The 24,506-nt window shown below is 40.8% G+C and overlaps 1 protein-coding gene across 7 annotated transcripts in view; it reads right to left on the bottom strand.

The window, feature by feature from the left end:
• Positions 1 to 24,506, bottom strand: part of LOC135500896 (potassium voltage-gated channel subfamily H member 6-like) — a 600,170-nt gene that overhangs the window by 395,627 nt on the left and 180,037 nt on the right. For all 7 annotated transcript variants that reach the window (XM_064792608.1, XM_064792609.1, XM_064792610.1 and 4 more), the window contains one exon: positions 3,349 to 3,696. In XM_064792608.1, the coding sequence (XP_064648678.1) occupies positions 3,349 to 3,696 (348 nt within the window). The remainder of the gene's footprint in view (positions 1 to 3,348; positions 3,697 to 24,506) is intronic.

The raw sequence follows: 24,506 nt of genomic DNA, 5'->3' as shown, positions 1-24,506 counted from the left end.
CAATCGTGGATTGAAAATAACATTAACCTCGGTTCAGCAGGTCAGCAGGTATACCGACTGTTCCAATCATCCCCCTACAGTCAGCTGTTCAAAAGGTAATGTTATTCACCCCACAGGGAGTGCAAGTAATTGATTAAGCCCCTGCATAACTTAACAGCAATGGCTTGGCTTCTGTGAGTGGTAAGGAGAACTGACAGTTTTTTTATGGGAGTAACATTATTGTGTTGCTTAAAACGTCTACTTTTTACTCATGTAAGAATCGTAGTACTAATAATAACTTTCAACTTATTTTCCAGTTATGATAACACAACACGCATCTTCATGATCATGATCTTTCTCAAACTAACTGAATGACCTAATCGCCTTGGACACACAACCTAACCACATATCAATCCGCCCCGACGATCGACACATCCATTCGATTCGATAACCCTCGATAAAGTTTGATAAATAAACTAGAACTGAGATTTCACAGGAGCACCTGTGAATTCATGACTCCAGGGTTGTTTTGAGGGCGATATTGTAAGAGTTGGTCTTGAGTATGGGGACGTGAAGGTCCGTGTGAGGCACCTGGGGAGAGAAGACTAGTTGTTTATACCTCCATGATGGGATCTGACACGGACACTACTATTGATCTCATTATATGAATACCATTTAATTACAAAAAAGTGAAAACAGATCATATCATATTCCTTGGCATAAATTAAAATAGGAGTGCGGGAACAAGGTTTTTTAGCAGGAGGAAAGCGAGAACATTTTGCGCCGTCGTATTCCGATTTGGCTGGTTAGTGGTGAAATCTGCTTTTAATTTTGCAAATTAACATATTCGTTTTTCTAGTTCTAACGTTGTCTGAATTAAAGATGCTTTCCCAATGGCGACATTGCCAGGAAAACGTGACGTCATTTTGGCCATTCTTCTTACCGCACGCCCTCTCTCTCCGTAAAAGTTCCTGACACGGTGTGAAGTGGGAGGGCGCACAATGGGAACAACACTGCCGCGATGTTAATAGTTTCTATTTATAGAATTCAGCGGCAGAGATTTTAGGCACGGAAAAAGTGGATTAACTTGGCTAATCTCAATGGATTTTACCCAGGAATGTTTTCAAGGCGAGAGAAACATCTGATTTAAGTACTGCGCTTATTAGATTTCATGTTCAGGCCGAAGATTGGCCTAAAACGTGGACGAAAAGAGTGCATTATCGAGTGTTGGAGAGGTCACGTGATTGGACGAGAAACCTGAACAAAGTTTTCGTGCTTTTACTTTTAGCTGTCAACATCAATGGCTATAATATACTCCTGCAGAATAGTAGAATTAATAGAACTTATTTCCGAAGTTTCCAATAGTTTGAACACAAATCAGAACATCACCCATCAGCTGGACTCGGATCTGCATAAATTATGATAAATAATGAGGTCGTCGCTTCAATTTCGCAAAGAAAGTTGACTCCATTCGAAGGTTGTTTTGACCAAATTCTGTTGAACTCATCGTTATGAGGGCATTTGAACACATTCTCGTTGACCTTTTCTATAAACGTGTGAAGTTTCGTACCAAAATACCTTTCCGTAAAGGCTTAAAAAAGAAAATTTGTCACTTACAAAATCATCGCTCCCGTAGAAATAAAAAGGTCACCGCCATTTTCTTGATGATAGTACTCCAGGTAACCGGCGGGAAATTTAAAGCGGGGTCATCCGGGGTCAAACAACAGTTTTGCTCACTACCGCCAACTGGTGATATAAATCGACACTAATCTATTTTATATCAAAACTTCTGTATCATGAAGACCTTTTCAACTTTATTTCAAGCTTTTATCTACTGGAATAGAGCGTCAAAAAATTGTTTTTTCATTTACACATTTTGCCCCCTGGGGAGCTGAATTTGAGTCGAATCGCCCAAAATTTTTTCCGTAAGCAACATTTTCTGCGGTGTTTATAAGCAAGACTAGATTTGAAGTGCCTCGGTTGTATGATTACAAAATACCCAACTTTGTCTACAGATGGCTGGGGGATGGAAGGACGGACACCAATCGAATAGCTATTTGACTAGCTCCGCTGACTTTGTCAGCTGAGCTAAAAATGAATTTGATCGGACGAATGGTTCTCCTCGAAATTGATGGAAACCAATTTCAAGCACGCCGCCCTGGAGGCCATATTGATAATCGGAACATGCCCGTTTTCGAAAAGAACCTTCCGCTAGTCACCCCCAATGTATATACCAAAAATTAAATTGATTGTCAAAGCCGTTCTCCTCGAAATTGGCGGAAACCAATTTCAAGCACGCCCCCCTAGTGGCTATATTGGTAACCGGAACAAGCCAGTTTTTGAAAGGTACCTTGCTCTAGTCACCCTCAACGTACATACCAAAAATGAATTTAATCGGACGAACGGTTCTCCTCAAAATTGACGGAAATCGATTTCAAGCACGCCGCCCTGGTGACCATATTGAGAATCAGAACGAGCCGGTTTTCGAAAGGCACCTTCCTCTAATCACCCCCAACGTACATAGTAAAAATTAATTTGATCGGACGAACGGTTCTCCTTGAAATTGACGGAAACCAATTTCAAACACGCTGCCCTGGTGGCCATATTGATAATCAGAACAAGCCCGTTTTAAAAAGGGACCTTCCTCTAGTCACCTCCAATGTACATACAAAAAATTGAATTGATTGTCAAAGCCGTTCTTCTTAAAATCGACGGAAACCAAGTAGCAGATGCCCGCCAGAGGGACGGCGCACGTGACGACAATACCCCTCTAGCCCATTTGGGCTGAGGGGTAAAAACTGCAGACGGTATATGATGTATCATTACTAGAAGTACCTACCAGATTTGTACTATTGTACATTGTACCAAATTTGAGATATCTGGCTGAAGTGGTTACAAAGCGTGCCGCCATTGTCTAATGGCAGTGCCGCCGACAAATTATGACCTCTGTGAACTTGAAATGTAAGTCAAATCAAAAGCCCGGAGGACACTGTGATGTAGCATTGCTAGAAGTTCCTACCATATTTATTTTAAACAATTTTCAGACGAGTATTAAGGGAGAAAATGCATGGTGGCCAAACCGTGAATCATACGAGGTCGCGATTCGGTCTCTGAGTAGCGGTCGCAAGGGGTACATGTGTACCAAGTTGGACTTCTATAGCTTCAGCGGTAAGGAAACGTGCCAAATGACAGACGACGGACGGCGGACACGGCGCCATTGTAAAGGCTCACAGGTGAGCCAAGTGCAGGCCAACTACTGAATTGGCAATCGAAAGAAATATTGAAAATATCACATTCACTGATTTGCCACAGAGTCAATGATTTGTACAAAATATCATAATCAGAAAGATTTCAAACTACGATAATTACCTGAAGCAGCAATAACATTCTTTCCCCGCCTTGATGGGCTTTTATGCATTCCGTCATGCAGGACCTCCAAAGAAGATGTCCGCCGCAAACTATCTCCCTCACTGCCATGTTTCTTTATTATAAGTTCATCATTTGACCAGGTGCTGAGGTCAGAAAGTTCATGCTCAAAGTAACCTCGATCAACAGGTGATGTATCAGATGGGATGTACTCATCAGGTGGCGTCAAACGTTGAAGCGGCACAGATTCCTCATTGTCAGGTGGGTTCTCCGGGTCATGTATCCGGTTCTGTTGACGCTTAAAGTCACGTCTGATTGATGGAAGGCGCAGGCGAAAGCTCTTGTGACGGTCTGCAGAAGAGAACACATGAGTGGATATCAGAAATTTGGAATTATTTTTATTCAGGATTTTCAACACATTTTTTGCATCATCTCCAACGCAGATGTGCTATAGACAATCTTAAGGATTCCTTAATGCTATTCATTACATCAGGAAAACATCTTGTTATGAATGCAGTGAAAAATTGTCAGAGCGAGTTGGTAAAATCGGTGGTTATACCAAAAATCCTAAAGACAGCAGAAAAACGCTGAACATCTCAGATATCTACCGGGGTATTTCACTGACTTATGACTTTCGGTAAGCTTTTAGATAACATCATCATTAGAAACCATAGTAAGGCATAAGCATCATGGCTTTAAACAAATACTGCTGATTGCAGTCTTGTGGTGCAAGTAGTTATGAAATACTGTAACAAGAGGCCAAAGGGCCTGGCGCTCAGCTGAAATACATGGGTACAATATACAAAACATTCCTGGTAGGTCTCACTCAACCTCAATTTTGTAAACATATTGATATGCCTCTATGAAAGCGCTTTGATCAGGCAAACATAGAAAAGCGCCATATAAGAACTCAATATCAGTATCATCATTATCATGCATATACACCAAAGTAAAAAGACCCTTGGACAAATAATGACAAAACGTGCCACTTATTAGAAATTAAAGAGACTTGAAGAGTAGGTCGAATCTAGGTGAGATATGTAATGGAGACTTATGAGATACACCAACTATTTAGTTACTCTAGCTACTATACACTAAAAGGCTTTAAAATGGCCAATATGATATCCAAGATGGCTGTCAGCTAAATTAAAAAAATAATAAGGAAAATGTAATATACAAGTGAAAAAGGAAAAACAAATGTTATTGATTCATTTTAAAGATATTACCAAGATGATCACAATGATACCTTATACAGCTCTGAGTGCCTAATGATAAATGAAATACAGAGCACTTTGTCTAAGCGACCAGAATTGATTAGTTAATTTCCCGTGCTATGGCGTTGATGGTGGGCATTCTTTGTCTTAGAGGAGTTTTAGAAATGCGTTAAAATATAATTTCCTTATCAGCCTAATAATTGTTACCAAACGGGTTACACTATTTCAGGCATGTACTTTGTGACAAAAATCAAGCAACAGCCAGCCAAAAGTAGTAATAGCCATTGAAGAGAAGACGAATTATCTTGCAAAAGCCCCCTATTGTCAAAATTAGGAAGCTAGAGCTAGTGTCGGTCAATTTGAAGACCTCCTTGGTTATTATCTGTTGGAGTGAGTGTGATGGAGTCAAGGCAATGGTTTATAAGTAAGGCCTTAATTATTTTATAATTTGATGATCGACCTCTCGAAGATGACTTTTAAAGGGGTATATTCCGACAAAAAGTAAATTACTGTAGGGTTAAATCTGACCATGTAAGTGTGCCAGATAGATACTCTGCATGTTCTGAGCAGTCAATTGACAGACGACTTTTGTCAAGTTACAGAAAGTAAAGTCAAGCCATATCACCATGGTCCTTGGATGATGTAGGATCTCAGGGTGGAATTCAAAATGGCCGTCTGTCAAAGATGGCCGCCAATGACAAATACGGCCGCTGATGAGGACATTTGCGGAATCATTTCATTCTCTATAAATCTCAGACACTGGTATGATGTGCAGCTCGATGTTCATCTATCTTAATGCACTTGGATTCAACCGCCATCTGGTGGCCATATATAGGCTTGCAATATATCAAAATGATCAGATGAGAGTCAGGAGTTCAGCCGACATTGACATTTGAAGTGAATGAAATGTGCCTATTAGATAACACAGAAAGACTAGAAGCATTATAAATCTTGTTCATAAATTAATTTTTCAATTCATTTGAAATTACAGATGATGAATATAGTGGTTGATACGTCTCCAGTTACCATGGGATCACTTGTTTTCCCAACTTGACAACCTTACTATGCTGTATCTGCAACAGTTCTCTTCGTCCAGCCTGATCTGAAAATGAAACAGCCAGGGGCCATTGTGCTCACCGTATAGATATTTGGTGGTTAGGAATTCATCCTGGTTAGGAAACATGCTGTATGTTTCGTATGTAGGTCAAACCAAAGTCGGTATGACATGTGATGTGTCCTTGCTTGGAGTACCTACCATAAAAAAACAAGTCACTAATAAGCAAGATATTGCACTTTTTATCTTTTGGCCTTCTGGTGCCCAAGTCGAGCATCAGATCGGATCAAAATTCGGTGTCGGAGGTTACATGACATAGGGGTCATGTGTACCAAATTTAGAGTTCATAGCTTTAGCGGTTAAGAAACGTGCCATGGTTACAAACGGCCAATTGGGGGGGGGGGGGGGTCCTGTACACAAAGTTTCAAGTTCATAACGTTGGCAGTTAAGAAACGTGCCACTGTTTTTGAAACAGGATACGAACGACGACGACGGAAAATGGCCACAGCATTGTTGTATAGACTCCCCTACGGTAAGCCAATAAACAATGATATTTTTTGCATCTGTCTACCGGTAGGCGTTACCTAATTCGGCCTGTCAAGGGTCGGTCGATAAAACCATAGACGAATTCGAAGAACGCCAAAACAAATCAAATGCGCACACTCAGAAAACGTCAAAAGGCTGACTTCATACAATGCCTAGAGACACGGTGATCCTTTGTTCAAGGGGAAATGCATGACTAGTCAGCACCAAAACAAACTTCTTCGAAATCGTCTATACTGGCGCCATGCCTAGTCTCTCTTAAAGCACAGTCAACAGACACCAACTCCCTCAGACTCAGAAACCACAAACGCCCAACCCTTCCTGCTACCTTAATACTTCTGGATAAAATCGTTCATACATGTAGAGCGCCTTCATGTGATGTCATCACCTGCCATGCTGGAGGAACAGACAAAAGAATGCAAGCCCATATGACCATGACAGCATTTGATACAGTCAAGTCAGCATATGACAATGATGAATCATTGTCCTACCCTCCAATATGGCTAGTCGTGAAAGCACTCTATATAGGAATCAACTGGTCCAGCAACGAATACAAACTCAATTCTACACAATACCAACTGTTTTGGTGCACGGTTTTTCAGGGGAGACCAGTCTATTAAACATGTAAGCAAAAATCCAGTTTATGAAGTGGCCAGTCCAACATACGCTTACGGAAGGCACTGATGTGGCGACAATATAAATATGGCATAAATATGTTATAAGATCATGCCGAACAAACCCAAACCCATACACTTGTTAAAAACACACAATAGTCTTCATGTGAAAGTTCAGTGCCTGCTAGGACTCACCGCTAATGTTTCATGGCGTTACATCCTAATGCACTCTCATCTACATTGCAGGCAGGAGGTGAGCTTTATTTTTTATTATTATGATGAATAAATATTCAGATATGCCTTTTCAATTTCAAGGCTTTATTCAATCAACTTTTATTATACAGTAAAACAAGACCAACACATAAAGGACAAATCAGCTAAGATACAGTGTCTTCTTTTACGATCCTGACAATCTCATGGTTGACTGGTTGACTGGTTGACTGGTTTCATGTTACCAGTTCCACAGCATGTACAGCAACACCACTTTGCCAGTGGAGACCACAGAAATGACTCGTGCATAATAGACTGCATCATCCTATAAAAATGAAAAAATAGCACTTTGTAAAAAAACACCATCAAAAAAAGGTCCACTCACAGATAACGATGTCGACATTTATTATTGACATTCCAGATTGTGTAAAAAAAAACAATGAGTATAGTCTGTGCTGATACGCGAAACCGTGAGAGGATATACAACCCTGTATGGCTTGCTGTTCATGTTGGTGGTACAGTGAAACATAAATGTACAAAAAAGACCAAAACTTGTGTGAAAAGTTAGTGAACTGGAGGTGGGGAGAGAATAAAAGAAAATTGGCCTAGGCCTAAATCATAAAAGAACTTATAAAAGTTAAATTTCAAAATGTTCACCCTTATTTACAAAAGACAAAGTTCACCTTGGTAGAGTTTGGACACATGGCTTGCAATGCATACTTTACTTACCTGCATATATGCAGCAGAGCATTGCATTTGTTCATGTACCGGTTTCGGGTGTGTAATGTATGGTAAATAATGTAAGCCCACTTCATGCAGCTCCTATGCGGTTTTGCATATCAGAATAGACTGAGAATGGCAGTGTTATTGTTCGTTGAAAATACCTCACAATTCCGGCAGACTACATTAGTCGCTACTCTTTGTGTACTCTGACCAGTGTCACTATGAAAGTCCTATGACATCATTGTTATTTTGACAAGAAACTTGAGAAAACGTCAACTACTTGTGAAGCGGTCCCCCCCCGCTATGTTCATCTAGTGTTCGAGTCATCACTTAGGTTTGTATTGATTACGTCGATGATGTTTATAATTACAAAGAGGCTAATCTTATAAAATATTTTGTCTGGATTTCAAAGTTATTCTCCAGTAATTGTTTTATTAATGTGTAATAGATAATTGTGAAGTATTACGATTATTTCATTCTGATGATTTGGAAGAATTTTTTGCAACACCGTTTTGTGTATATAATGTACACATGTGTGTTTTGATCTTCCACTTCGACTCAATGACTGAGCAAAAATTAAACGAGACAGAAAGCCAAAAACGGTAACATTTCCAATGTAAACAACCTACGGGACTCATTCTATACTATGACTTTTCAAATAACAGTTGTCATGGCCAATTGTACCTAGCAAATCAAGAGAAAATATAGAGAAAACTCACCTTGGTTTTCTGTCAAACGTATATGTATAGATGAACTTACTGATCGCATGTGTCTTTTATCGGCAATATCAATTCGAATTGGACCAAATAACCCCACAAAATGACCAGTTTCAAAGGCATATTGACATTGAGAATCAAAATATAGGGAAATACCACTAGAACTCGAACTAAGATTAGAACTATGTTTTCAAATAAACGCACACACTATATACATTGCAAAATGGCCATCACATTATCAACCTCGGCTGCAATGCCTTAGGGCAATGCCTTATGTGTAGCCGGTTCAGTATATTACAGAGCCAGGTAGGATCGAGGCTGTTGTGCCAGTTTTGAGCAGACGACAATTACCAGCTTAAAATCTGCCAATAACTGCCAATGTTTAGTCTTTCTGCTCTAAATAGCTATAATCCTATCGAAACAAGAGTTCAAAATATCGGTATCCTGGCACATTTCCTGGTCCAGCTGCAGCAAATTCTGATGAAAATGCAACTATTTTACTGGAACTACTTTCGGCCAGCTACAGTACAAACCATAAGCTACGCTGCAAAGCCAGCATAGCTAAAAATACCAGGATGTTGCGAAATTGGACATGGGCCAACCTGCGAACTTCTAAAACTAGAGGCCTGGCGGCCTGAATAGCTACGCTGGCGGAATTTAATAGCAAGGAATGAGATGAATGACAAGAAAATGTAGCAAGTAGTATATGCGAGTACCAGAATGTAGGTTTTATTGTAGATAGGGAGATGTGGACCGACTTGATGGAATCAAGCTTAGACAAATGGGGCCAAATTCATGAAGGGCGTTAGGCTTATAACAGCATTTAACTACTGAATAGACAGATTCAGGTCCTTCATGTAAATTTTCACAGAATATGAATAGGCCCTATAACTAATCAGGGAGAAGTTACACACGTCTAATGAATTTGGCCCCTAGGGTGGATGACAGTTGTGAAGGTTTTATTTGAACTGCAGTGAATGAAGTAGTTGAGGGGTTCCTTTGTCACATCCGCTCTTTAATACCTTCAGTGCCTTTGCTCCAACTGTGTTTAAGCAGGCCAGTGCAAAATTGCTCTTTCAATACCTTTATTTTGATACGATTAACGCGACTGCCTTCCTCTAACGGTGTTCAAGTTGTTTAATGAGTCATATAAGTAAGTATATCAGGGTACACCTACTCTTAAAGGGAAGCTATGGGAATGATTCCCCATTCGACCAACAGTTACAACCATAACATCTACGTCAACTGCGTATTCTTAAAAACAACTGTGGCTCTTGGTTTTATAAATAAACAAACATTAATGAGTGAAATGGATGATTTTAATTGCTTATTTTTGAATCAAGTATGCCGCCATCTTGGTGGATTTTAATCTGCTCTCTCCTCCAAACGGAGAGCCAATAACGTCATGGATGCAGCCATTGTGACAATCAGCTGTTCGAACAATGGCGCATGTTTGGAATGACAGATGACAGTTCTTCGATTTCTTCGGTTTCTTCGTCGACATTTGACGATGAATCCTTCGATTACAACCGTGCATCAGCAGAAGAACGAGAAGGTCTAGTTCCCTATGCGTTTGAGCCAAGGTACCAGGGCAGAAAAAGGTCTGGAAACTTAGTGGAAACGAGTAGTACTCGCCTTGATGAAAAAACCCCACTGCATCCATGACGTCATTCGCCCGGGAGATTTGAACAAACATGGCTACCCCCACAAACTACTTATTCAATGCAATTTTCTGCACTATCTAGGAATATTCATCATATCCTTGGTGTAGAGTATTTGTTTGTCATGTAACTTGGTATGTATTTGTTTAAAAAAATATTTGATTTTGCTGCATCAATTTATTCCCAAAGCTTCCCTTTAAACACTTTTAATTTGATATCAAATAACGCTACAATGCAGTCTCTTGATTGTGACATGAGGCATGATACCGTCTCTAACATCAACCTCTCGACTCTCATATCAATCAGGCTACAATGCGGTCTCTTACTTGATTGTGACATCAGGCATGATGCCGTCTCTTTCATCACCCGCTTCTCTTATATCAATCAGGCTACAACGAAGTCTTACTTGATTGTGACATCAGGCATGATAACGTCTCATACATCATGCTCTTCTTATATCATTCAGGCGACAATGCGGTCTCTTACTCGATAGTGACATGAGGCATGATGACATCTCTTACATCACCATACCCCTTGACTGACCTCTTCTGAAAAGGAGCTTGACTTTCAGTTGTAAGTTACGAGAAATTTTTATGGAGAAACAATTTGGTTTCCTGGTATCAAATGATCAGACGCAGTGCCGTCTTTACACTGGCAGATAAACTAAACATAAAGGACTCCAATTGCGCCGTGAATAATTTATTTTCTGAGGCATTACCCTCTCTCTCGACCCAGGGTCGAGCACAAAGGTAAAGGGGGAGGAATTTTAACTCGACCTAAGGTCGAGCATGACACTAGTATAAGGGTTAAAGGTTGCATGTTCAAGAGTTTAGGTTTAATAGGCAAGCTTTGTTTTTTAATATTATAATAAATAAAAATTCAGATATGCCTATTCAATTTCAAGACTTCTTTATTCAATCAACTTGTATAATACAGTAAAACAAGACCAAAACGTGAAGGACAAATCAGCTTAGATACAGCGTCTTCTTTCCCGATCCTGTCAATCTTATGGCTGACTGGATGATTGGTTTCGTGTCACCAGTTCCACAGCATGCACAGCAACACCACTTTGCCAGTGGAGACCACCGGAATGACTCGTAGATTATAGACTGCACCATCCTGTAAACATGAGAAAAAATAGCACTTTGTAAAAAAACACCATCAAAGTACAATATTTATTATCAACATTCCCGATTATGTTACAAAACAATGAGTAATCTATGTTACAAAACAATGAGTAATCTGTGTAATCTTACGCAAAAAACCGTGAGAGGATATACAACCCTGTATGGCTTGCTGTTTATGTTGGTGGAAAGGTAAAACATAAATGTACAAAAAAAGATCAAAACTTTTGTGAAAAATGAAATGGCCAGGGCCATTGTGCTCACCTCACGTGGAGGAAAGATGGATAAAGATCATGGTATTGTGTAATGTAGTGTTAGGTTTGATGTAGGTCCAAGCAATTACAATTTCCCCAAAATGGCCAATTTACAGTACATTCGACCTCTGTGACCTTGAAAAGTAGGTCAAATCAAAGAAGACCCGGGTGACACATTGAATGGTTGTTAGAATTAGATGTACCTATGATATAAAATTGGTGCCAATCGGGCAAGTAATTACTAAGAATAATGGCATTTTGAAGAATTTAGGATTTGGCCCCCTCCCTGGAGGCCAAACGGCAAATCAGATCGCACCAAACTTCGATACCTGAGATCACCTGACCAAGGGGTACATGTGTACTTAATTTGTGATCAATAGTCATTGCAGTTAAGAAACGTGCAATAGTTACGGCCTGACGGCCAATTTACGCCATTTGACCTCTGTGACCTTGACAAGAAGGTCAAATTAAAAACCTGTGTGACATATACTGTATGGCGGTTAGATGTACCCATGATATCAAATTGGTGGCAATCGGGCAAGAAGTTAAGGAATAATCACATTTTTAAGGTTTTTGGATTTTGCCCCCTGGTGGTCAAGTGGTGAATCATATTGGACCAAACTTCGGTCCCTAAAATCACCTGACTAAGGGGTAAATGTGTACCAAATTTGGGATCAATAGTCATTGCAGTTTAGAAACGTGCCATCGTTACATCCTAACGGCCAATTTACACCATTTGACCTCTGTGACCTTGAAAGTAGGTCAAATCAAAAACCTGTAGGATATGTGATGTATCCTTGCTAGGTGTACCTACCATAAACAAGAGGCCCAAGGGCCTGGTGCTCAGCTGAAATGGATAGGTGAAGGCAAGGGCCAAGCGTGTGTTGGTACCCTGTATTTATGAGGCAACATGAAGCTGTAACGTCTAGCACGCAGAAGTGCTGATGCGAAAGACCTTCTTGATATATCAGTGCATGCTGAAGTTCTGAGTTGACGTCACCCTGCTATTATGATGTAAAGTCATTTCTATTGCCGTTGCAGTAGGGGGGGGTGGTGACGTCAAGGAGTTCTGTGGTGACGTCAAAGGGTGGAGTCCTTGTCTTCATGCAGCGTAGGTGGAACTAGTAACATGCACATAGACACAAGCTACATAATTATTACAGTGTATTTTGTGAGGTGGGGCCTGGTGCTTTACAATGGTCAAATGAACAGACTGTTGTCTGGACATTGATGAAGTGGATCCAGCCAAATGTTTGGGATGGTCTTTTTTGTATGTGAAGAAAAGAAGATAAAGAGTTGGTTAACAAAATTAACTTTATTGGTGCGGCAGATATTTGATGCCTTTCGGCAGATATTTGAAGCGCCTTGCGGCAGATATTTGATAACGCTCTCCGGGAATGGAAAGCAGTAAAACGAGTAAGCACACCTTACTTTGAATGTGGGAACAGCAAGTGCTTTCCTGGATTGAAATATGCCAACGACTCCACTTGCAATAACCAACAACAGTTAATCCATAAAAAAGGAGAAGAGAAATTAACACTGACTGAATAAAAAACGGTGACATAGACGGAGAAATGTACACCACCGGATACAGTCTGTGCTTGATCAGGCATTTGTCAGATGATATCCTGAACAAGGCATCTGTGGAAACAAATCCAGAAAGAGACTTAACTTTCGAAGGGCACACTTATTACTCAGTGAAAAGTCAGTCCTGTAGGCTGTTTTCCAATTCAAAATACACGTAAAAGTGTAACCTCTTTAAATTAGTCTCACGAACTGAACCATAACACTCAACAGCCAACCCTGCACACATAATGTGAGCCGAGAGCTGGGCTTAAAGATGAGCGAGTGGTGTACTACATTTTGAAAATTGTCTATCGTCTACGACATGTGACAGAACAGGATCTAGTGGACTTAATGATGGCTATCAAATAAGGTGTCCATCAAATGAATCATGAGGGCCTGTTGAGTTATACTCGAAGCCTATCCTATAGGGTTAGGCTATTTTTTTTGTCTTTTTTACAGGGGTACCCTTTTTACAGCCTACAGCACAGCCATGCACAGCGCAGTGTATAGACAGTACAGGATTGCAAACCAAAAACATGAGCATTGCTGCGTAACGAAACTGTAGTGGAATTCATACTACGATGTCATAATGTAACTTTCAAAATAATTGTCATCACGGCCAATGACCAGACAGGGAGAAAACAAACGTAAATGGCGAGATTTGTTGCAAAATTGCCAACCACAACAACTCAGGGACCGTAGCCAAAATGGCAGACGGCGAATTCTCCGGTCGATAGCGCAGTCCATAAACAAGCATCAATTTTACCAACTTTGGGTGCAAGCTTGGTCATCAAAGTTACAGAACTGTTAGAAATACATCTAAACAACATATATACACAGTTAAAAGTGCATAAAAATCCCGATTCAACCTCCGGGCGCTACCTTTTTTTCTTTCCCAGACTCCTGGCCCTACCAGTCGTTATTTAGTGCGACCGCCACCAGAGTGTTTATCAAGATCTTTCGCCGTTTTAATTGCGCATTTTAGGCAGATTAATCAATTATTACATGCATACATTATATATCACCGAAATGATAATTGCGTAGGCTATTTGAAACTAAGTTCAGATATTATTTTCGATCTTTGAATTGAATTTAGGCGAGTGATTTTTGACACCCGGTCAACATATCAGGACTTGTAAAATTCACGTGAGATCGCTTGCATCATCGGCATAGTTTAAAACCGAATTTCACAAATTCCACAAATATTTATCACATACCATATGTATCAACACAAAGGTAACTCTCCAGACTATTTGAAACCAAGTTCAGATACTTATTTTCACAAAAATTCGAAGCTATGCAAGCGATTTTTCACTGGTAGAGATCGACGGAAACAAATTTCTCGCTCTAAAATGACATGAGACGAACACCAACTTTCGCTAATTTGTGCACAAAATTTCTGCAATATTATTAAGAACTATTGATAAATCTGAATTATATAGACTCTTTTCAGTACCTAAACAAATTTCAGGTACATGGTCATGTTGATTGAAAGAGTATCAACCGATTGAACATGAGAAATTTCACTCACCTTCATTGAAGCAGCGACTACCGCCATTTTTAAATGGTGGCATCTCTTTTATCGATCGGCCAATCAGCGGCACTGCTTGCAAAAAAGTTGAGCCACCGCCAAATTTGAAATCGCCAAAATTCAGTCAATGTGCCTGCAGCACCAACTGGCGGTGAAAACTATTATTAATTCGATTAAAAGTAAAAATGAAAAAATATTTAAAAATATTCAGCCACATTCAAAAACAATATTTGCTCTGTGGACAGAGGTAAAAAGGGAAAGAAATCTAAACGCGAAATGACCTCATTCTCTTAATACAGGTCGGATCGCGCTGATTGTTTGTTTCTGAGTTCACCTTGGGAAACCCTTCCTTTTTAAGCACCGTCAACGAAGTGGCTAGGCCTTCCCAGTCATGAATGTCCAATTTTGTCCACAGATGGGTCCCTAGATGGATGGATGGATGGATTGCAGGACGGTCACCATTTGAACAGCTATTCTACTAGCTCCGCTGACTTTGTCAGCTGAGCTAAAAATTCATTAAGCAATATATTGCACTTTTCACCTTTTTTAATCTTTGGCCCCTGGTGGGTAAGACGAGAAACGGATCACACCGAAATTCGGTGTCAGCAGTTATATAATGTAGGGAGTCATGTGTACCAAATTTCAAGTTCATAACTTTAGCGGTTAGGAAACGCGCCATACTTACACTCAAACGGCTAATTTATGCCATTTCACATATGTGACCTTGAAAATTAGGTCAAATCAAAAACCCGGATGATATGTGGTTATTCCTTGCTAGGAAAACTTAACCTTGGTAGCGCCGGTCCCGTCTGCATACGGTACCTATTAAGTCTAAATCCACTGCCGGTCCCGTATCAATACGCACACGCATATGCACATCGCCATGTGCCGGTCCCACGTACAACCGTTGGTCTAATGTGCGCAATACACTGCTGGTCCCGTCTAGATCCGTTTCAGACACGTGCGGTACATCATTATAATTTATTTCAACCAATTAGAGAATAGAATGATCATTAGCCCGCATTTATTTGACAGGAAGTACTTTTTGTTGTACATTTTGTTTTTGTTCCCTAATGTTACGGGGTCATCCCAATTTGTAAAACAATCCCATCCTCTATGCTAGGACTCCACTTATGTAATATAATTTCTTTGTATAAATAACAAATTAAACTGTTATCTACTACATCAGCCTCAGGTACTTCATGTACACAACCAAATTACCCTTTAAGAAATCACTATCGGACAAACTTGTAAAACCTGTAAGCGTTATGGCCAAACAACTCCTGTCTCCAAACCATTTCTAATTTTAGCCAAAAGCCAATGTCAAAACCTGGTCATCTTGCCATAGTCAGATAGTTGGTAGTGCAATTGTTGGAGCTGACATAGCCCACGCTCTCTCTAAAACATCGTAAGCACCTGTGTAAACTGATGGTACAAGGTAGATAACATCTCGAGCTTGAACTTCCAGACCATGATAACCTTGGGAAACCCTAACTATTTAGAATTACAGAAAAGTGCAATGACGCACACTCTACGGGTTTGAAGATCCGTTCGTTCAGTATTTATTGATTTTGATACCTAAATAAGGGTACGTTTTTAGAACGAACAGCTCTCAACGAAGTAGCAGCAATAGTTTTAACTCCGCTCCCGGGCGTAACAGTCAGCTTCCGAGCAGAGCTCATCATCTAGCCTCAGGGCAATAGTCTTAACTCCGCTCCCGAGCGTAACAGTCAGCTTCCGAGCAGAGCTCATCATCTAGCCTCAGGGCAATAGTCTTAACTCCGCTCCCGAGCGTAACAGTCAGCTTCCGAGCAGAGCTTATCATCTAGCCTCAGGGCAATAGTTTCAACTCCGCTTCCGAGCGTAACGATCGGTCAGCTTCAGAGCAGTGACTATATTCTAGCTTCAAACCTAAACATTCCATCAATTTGTCGTGGAAGTAAGCTCACGCCAGTATTGTGATATCATCTGTTACAAAATCTGCGAAACTGACTATTCTTGTGTGGACATCAGTAACTAGCATGATCTAACAATTCGTTTCTTGTTTGTGGTGTTATTAACTTGCATTCAACGACTTCCTCTCGTCTCGGCGTATCTGATTCCCGACCTCTTGATTAGCCATTCGAGTGTCCCTATCATTTGCTGCAGTCCCGGACAACATCTTACAGAGGACAGGAGGACACGCCCCGGTCCACACCATTTGCGACCCGTGACACCTAACGACCGCTGAAAATGAGTTTGTTTGCCATAGTTACGATTCGAACGGCGCGAATTTAATAAATGGCGGCGCCCATCGCTGAAGTTGATGAATTGAGGCGCGTTTTGCCTGAAAATCAGGCTATTTATCGTGAGATATTTCTTGCTAATGATTCACACGATGAATTTGGGGGATTTACAGATGATGAGGATGAGATCCAGGGAACAGACCAAGCTACAGTAGCAGGCCTAAGAGTGAGTGAGATGAATTGGCTGTATTGTTCACAGTTGATTCAATTATAGTTAATGTTACTGTTTTTTTCTTTTGACTGATATTCATGGCAATAACTTTCCATTTTGAGCTTGGCTTTTAATCTCAATATCCCCCAAACAGAACCCAATATAATATTTTCAAAACCATCCTTGAAAAACAGCTGATTTTACCTGTCACCCCTCACAAACATAAACAAACTGAATAGATCGATCAAAGCCTTGCCCAGCCAATCGCAGCAGTCCTACACTATGACGCGCCGTGACGTCACGGCAGAGAAGGGTGTTGGAAATGCGCAATGATATTTGTTCTGAAGTTTGGGAATAGATCGTATTTGATTGAGATGCCATTAGAATTTTCAGAATGTGCGAAATTCGCCGTAAATTGATCGTTGAAGTGGGCCGGTGTGATTTTTTCTTAGACGAAAATTGTCAATCCTGCGGTTGCAAATGCCGGTTTTTCGTTGTTGTTTACTCATATCAATAAAATATTGGTACAGAACTAACGGGAAGATACTTGTCTCTCTGAATATCATAGGTTTTTCTGGCGTAAACGTTCGCATTTTTGCTAAAAATGCGATTATCTCTACCTTACCCATACTGACGCAATTTTTGGGGAATTCCCCGGCATACACGTGTGGCGTTACACATGTACTGACCGGCAGTGTATTCTTGCAGTGCTTTGATGTCGTCGGCATGGCGTACCGAGAGTACACAATTTATATGCGGCGCTACAAGGGTTAACAAAAAATATTTAACGATAATGAGTGACTCATAAGAGAGATATCACACTTTTAAGGTGTCCACTTCTAGCCCCCTGTTGGCCAAGTCAAGAATCAAGTCAGACCGAAATTCACCGTCAGAGGTCACCTAACCTGGGGGGGGGTCCTGTGGGGGAGGTCCTGTGTACAAAGTTCATCATTGCCCTGGCGGTCAACCAATATGGGGGCACTACGGAGTACGCTGCAACCTTGGCTGAAAACGGGCACCTACGGCTTTATTTGATAGTATATCATCTCTAGTTTCAATCCAGAATACTACAGTGCATATTGGTCAATGTTTGTGGTTGAGAGGGATGGTTTGGCTGGCCGACCCCCTCCTGGGCCCTTTTTGGTGAATAAGTCCCTTTTTAGTGGGTAAACTCAGTTTCTTTCTCAATATCAAATCAGGAATAATTAGACAACATTATGAGCTTTCGGAAAATGTATATTTTATTTGGTCTACCTTAGTTTATTGTGTTGTTATTATTGTTTTTCTGAATTGGTTACCACTACCTGAAATGCGTTGCCCCGTTCAGGGTTTAGAAATATCAAGTGCCTGCCTCCATAAGGGTTATGAAATGTGCCACTGTTTTTGAAACTGGATACGGACGACGAAGACAACGATGACAAAGACGACGACCGCAACAAACAACAGCCACTTCGTTGTTGTATAGACTCCACTACGGTGAGCCAAAAACTATGCATTCTAGCTCAAAGAATGAGTAACAGCCATTTTTAATTTTTTTAAAGCCCTCGGTGGCCAAATTAGGAATTACACTGCGCTCGAAATCGAAATGTGACTAGATATATGCACATATGGAAGTTGAAAATGATCCGTCAAAAAATGAAGACAGTAGAGAGTTGATAAGACAAAAAGCTTTTTACCTTTTTTACTTTTCGCCCCCTGGTGGCCAAGTCGAGAATCAAATGGGACCGAAATTCCAACGTTATATGACATAGGGAGTCAAATATCAAGTATCAAATTTCAAGTTCATAGTGGTCAAGCTACACTCGAGCGGCCAATTTACGTCGTTTGACCTCTGTGACCCTGAAAATTAGGTCAAATCAAAAACCCATATGATATGTGATGTATATTTGCAAGGAGAACCTACCATAAAAATGTTATCAAAAATGTGTAACTTACAAGACAGATATCACAATTTTTAGGTTTCCACTTTTTGCCTCCTGGCGGCCAAGTCAAGAACCAGATCGGACCGAAAGTCAGTGTCAAAGGTTACCTGACCTAGGGGACCCTGTGTAATTAGTTTCAAGCTCATAGCCCTTGCGGTTAAGGAACGTGCCACTGTTTTTGAAACGGGATTCAGACGACGAACGACAGACACTGCCGCATGTGCTTTCATATGGAGCGCAATATGAATGCTACGGTAAGCGCTCATTGAATGTAATTCAGAACTCCTCTGTGCGACAACATTAGATATCGGGGTCTTTCAGGGATATATTTTTGTTAATGTGTACATGCCAACTGATTTCGGAGATCATATTCAAGAAACGATTGAGGTTCTTCTTGAAATTTCAGATTTATGCCAGTCCTTATGAGGATCGCACAGATTCACACAGATTTCGGTAGGACCCGATCAGGCCATACCTAAGCACTTTTAGACTCATTCAAAGAGAATCGTTAATATGCGGTTTAACACATGCGTTTGTTGATGTCAATTTCAGGTATGAAAGCAAGATAAATGCATCGCGGTCAACTCTTGACCATTTTATTGTGTCGGTGAATCTGTTTACAAACATTGTTAAGTACAGTGTGTGTTATAGTATTGATAAAGTTTCTGATCAATCCAGCTAAGGGTAAGATTTTAGATTATATCATTCTTGATAAATATAGAGAGACGGCCAATTTGGTTTCAAAAAGCATTTGTCTACTAAAAGCTACAGCTTTATTGTTGAAGAAGTTATTACATGTGCAATGTAGATATTACAACAATCATGACACCCCTGTATTTTGTGTCATGCTTGATGCATCCAAAGGGTTTGGTTGTGTGAATTACATCAAGCTCTTTAAGATTCTGCATGGTAGAGGTATTCGTCCCCATGAGCCGACACCCATATGGCGCCAGGCACACAATGCACTGACCAAAACCACTGCACGTGCACAATTCCTACAGCACCTAGTGGAATCCAACAATCTGCAAGTTTGGGCCCTAGGCCTAGAAAGACCCCCTCTTACCTGACCCCAGCTTCCATCCGTAGCATCATCTTTGTCATGAGCAGGCAACCAGCCACTTGCCACCAGCCATATCGCCACTGCCCCTCACAACGGGACACATCAGCAGTGCTGTCACGGACACAACATACAAAATGAAGACTAACGTTTGCCGCAAGAGCAATAATCTCATTTATTGCATACAATGTTCCAGGTGACACAAACAGTATGTGGGAGAAACCAAATGCTCCATCTTGGACAGGTCAAGGGCCACTTTTACAGCATTAACAAAAACATCAACACAGATGTTATAGGCCATCACTTTAACCTCCACACACACATGGGCCTTCCAGACCTTACTATCACAGTACTGGAATTCATTCATGCCCCACCTGAGGCGCCACTTTCCAAATCCACCAGACTCAGCAGAGAGTTGTACTGGATCCAACACTTGCGCACCATGTCGTCACTTAGTCTCAACATCAAAGACAACACATCTTATAACAAGAGGCCCAAGGGCCTGGCGCTCAGCTGGATGACCTAATAACATAGGACTGAGGGTATAAAGTAGTAAATATCGGCTTTATACTACTGTTTGAAGGTCAAGAGAACACGTTATACCACTAAAATTTCCAATGCAGAGCTGCCAGGTGGATGAAATATGATTGAACTAATCAGCCATGGTATGTAAATATTACAGGAGGCAACGGAAGATATCCCTAGTTCAGCATGTTGTATCAGTAGCTTTACAGAAAAAAAGTGTCAGAGAGGATGAGACTTCTCCATGGACAACTGTGGTATGTCCAGGCTGGGTTGTACAGCACAAGGATACAAAATGCTGTCTGTAATTGAGAGGTATCATGATTTAACAGAGGTCAAAATAAATAGAAATTACCAGTTTGGGACTAGCACCACTTTCTTTTTTTTTTAATAAGGTAGAGATTACAGTAGTCAACAAAATTAATTTCATTGAGAGAAATTGACCTGTCCTGCAGGTGATTGGAATTTACAATACAAAGGGTCGTTTTTCATGACATTGTGCTCTACTGCATATTCCTAGTCATAGTGAGTCGATCTGGAACCAATCTATCCTTGGCGCAGACAGGTTCAAATTGGCTATATCTTGAATAGATCGAATTGCGATGAAAATCTAATGCAATAAAGGAGCAATATCGAAGAGACAAATTAATCAAACCAATTGTCCACAGACTCGGACCCTGAAATGGCACGATGTATGCGTGCATATAAAAGTATATCAATTGGTCCCATAGAGATGATGAGGCAATGTCAATATGCCTTGTTCCTTAGTCAGCAATATGCCCCTTTTTATACGGAGAAGAAGGAGAACCCAGACAGGCCTTCACATGTGGGCTTCCAAATGGCTCGAACCAACTATCACTACTAGAACTTTAAAATGCGTGCTTCTCCTAGTCCTACATGAAGCAATGTCTCAGCCAAAAAGGCAAAGTTAGCAGCTCCTTGGTAAGGCCATGTCAGGTTCCGCGCGCCTCTTCAGATACATCAAGTATTGAAAGCTGTGGTGAGCTGAGCACATAAAAGACTATGGTCACCTTAATTTGAAAATCCCTTCATAATCAAGGGCTACCTCTGACTAAAACAGCACAATAGACCACCAATTTGATCCAGCTCCTAACTGCGGGAAAACCCAAGTCCAGCAACCAAAAGTACCAAAAATACATTTTTGTTTACATTTGAACTGCACACATGCGTTTGTTTACAATTTCATTTCCCGCGAAATCTCGAAAATCAGGTGACCTGCAATCGTGGATTGAAAATAACATTAACCTCGGTTCAGCAGGTCAGCAGGTATACCGGCTGTTCCAATCATCCCCCTACAGCCAGCCGTTCAAAAGGTAATGTTATTCACCCCACATGGAGTGCAAGTAATTGATTAAGCCCCTGCATAACCTAACAGCAATCGCTTGGCTTCTGTGAGTGGTAAGGAGGATTGACAGTTTTTTTATCGGAGTAACATTATTGTGTTGCTTAAAACGTCTACTTTTTACTCATGTAAGAATGTTAGTACTAATAGTAACTTCAACTTATTTTCCAGTTATGATAACACAACACGCATCTTCATGATCATGATCTTTCTCAAACTAACTGAATGACCTAATCGCCTTGGGCGCACAACCTAACCACATATCAATCCGCCCCGACGATCGACACATCCATTCGATTCGATAACCCTCGATAAAGTTTGATAAATAAACTAGAACTGAGATTTCACAGGAGCACCTGTGAATTCATGACTCCAGGGTTGTTTTGAGGGCGATATTGTAGGAGTTGGTCTTGAGTATGGGGACGTGAAGGTCCGTGTGAGGCACCTGGGCTGGGGAGAGAAGACTAGTTGAACGATGTGATCATGGAGGTATAAATGATTATTTATACCTCCATGATGGGATCTGACACGGACACTACTATTGATCTCATTATATGAATACCATTTAATAACAAAAAAGTGAAAACAGATCATATCATATTCCTTGGCATAAATTAAAATAGGAGTGCGGGAACAAGGTTTTTTAGCAGGAGGAAAGCGAGAACATTTTGCGCCGTCGTATTCCGATTTGGCTGGTTAGTGGTGAAATCTGCTTTTAATTTTGCAAATTAACATATTCGTTTTCTAGTTCTAACGTTGTCTGTAAAGATGCTGGCAAGAGACATTGCCAGGAAAACGTGACGTCATTTTGGCCATTCTTCTTCCCGCACGCCCTCTCTCTCCGTAAAAGTTCCTGACATGGTGTGAAGTGGGAGGGCGCACAATGGGAACCACACTGCCGCGATGTTAATAGTTTCTATTTATAGAATTCAGCGGCAGAGATTTTAGGCACGGAAAAAGTGGATTAACTCGGCTAATCTCAATGGATTTTACCCAGGAATGTTTTCAAGGCGAGAGAAACATCTGATTTAAGTACTGCGCTTATTAGATTTCATGTTCAGGCCGAAGATTGGCCTAAAACGTGGACGAAAAGAGTGCATTATCGAGTGTTGGAGAGGTCACGTGATTGGACGAGAAACCTGAACAAAGTTTTCGTGCTTTTAGCTGTCAACATCAATGGCTATAGGCTAATATACTCCTGCAGAATAGGAGAACTAATAGAACTAACTTCCGAAGTTTCCAATAGTTTGAACACAAATCAGAACATCACCCATCAGCTGGACTCAGATCTGCATAAATTACGATAAATAATGAGGTCGTCGCTTCAATTTCGCAAAGAAAGTTGACTCCATTCGAAGGTTGTTTTGACCAAATTCTGTTAAACTCATCGTTATGAGGGCATTTGAACACATTCTCGTTGATCTTTTCTATAAACGTGTGGAGTTTCGTACCAAAATACGTTTCCGTAAAGGCTTAAAAAAGAAAATTTGTCACTTACAAAATCATCGCTCCGGTAGAAATAAAAATGTCACCGCCATTTTTTTGACGATAGCGCTCCAGGTAACCTCGGCGGGAAATTTAAAGCGGGGTCATCCGGGGTCAAACAACAGTTTTGCTCACTACCGCCAACTGGTGATATAAATCGACACTAATCTATTTTATATCAAAACTTCTGTATCATGAAGACCTTTTCAACTTTATTTTAAGCTTTTATCTGCTGGAATAGAGCGTCAAAAAATTTTTTTTTCATTTACGCATTTTGCCCCCTGGGGAGCTGAATTTGAGTCGAATCGCCCAAATTTTTTTCCGTAAGCAACATTTTCTGCGGTGTTTATAAGCAAGACTAGATTTGAAGTGCCTCGGTTGTATGATTACAAAATGCCCAACTTTGTCTACAGATGGCATGATGGAAGGATGGCAGGATGGGTGGAAGGACGGACACCAATCGAATAGCTATTTGACTAGCTCCGCTGACTTTGTCAGCTGAGCTAAAAAGATATGAAATATAAAAGTATACCCAAAATGAAGTCCTTAGCAACACGTATTTACAATAGGTAAATTCCAATGAAACTTTGAACAAATATTTAACACTTATGAACCTTTCTTACTACCAAATTTCATCACATTCTCTTGACCAGAACTTATTCTGTGAACTGTGTTCCAAATAGGTGAAATTCTCTAATCAACGTCACCTTTTGAGTCTGTTGTACAGGGGTGACCTTCTATGCGCAGGCACCCTATGGGCAGTTCTATAGTACAGTTAAGTGTCTCTGGACCACTGAATATATTTTTAAATGCAGTGTAAAAGGAAGAGTCTATCAAGCATGTCATTTTTAGTCAACTCTACCATCCCCCTGGCCACCACGGCCACGTCCTACCCCCGACCCCGGCTGCCACGACCACGTGCGCGTCCACGACCACGTGCATGTCCACGACCACGTGTGGATCCAGAACCATTGTCAAAATCATCTGCTGGCAGCTCCACTTCATCATCAGAAGGATCAGGCTCCATCCCATCAGGGCGATCACACATCACATCTTTATAGGGATATTCAACGAATTCTCGAATGTCTTTGTAGAGATAGCTTAGGCTAAGTAACTAGGCCCTATAGGGCCTGCAGGACCTGAGGCTAAGGTACTAATGTAACTCT

The sequence above is a fragment of the Lineus longissimus genome, chromosome 16 (genome assembly GCF_910592395.1).
Source record: "Lineus longissimus chromosome 16, tnLinLong1.2, whole genome shotgun sequence".
Taxonomy (NCBI): domain Eukaryota; kingdom Metazoa; phylum Nemertea; class Pilidiophora; order Heteronemertea; family Lineidae; genus Lineus; species Lineus longissimus.
This window is presented reverse-complemented; position numbering and strand designations above follow the sequence as displayed.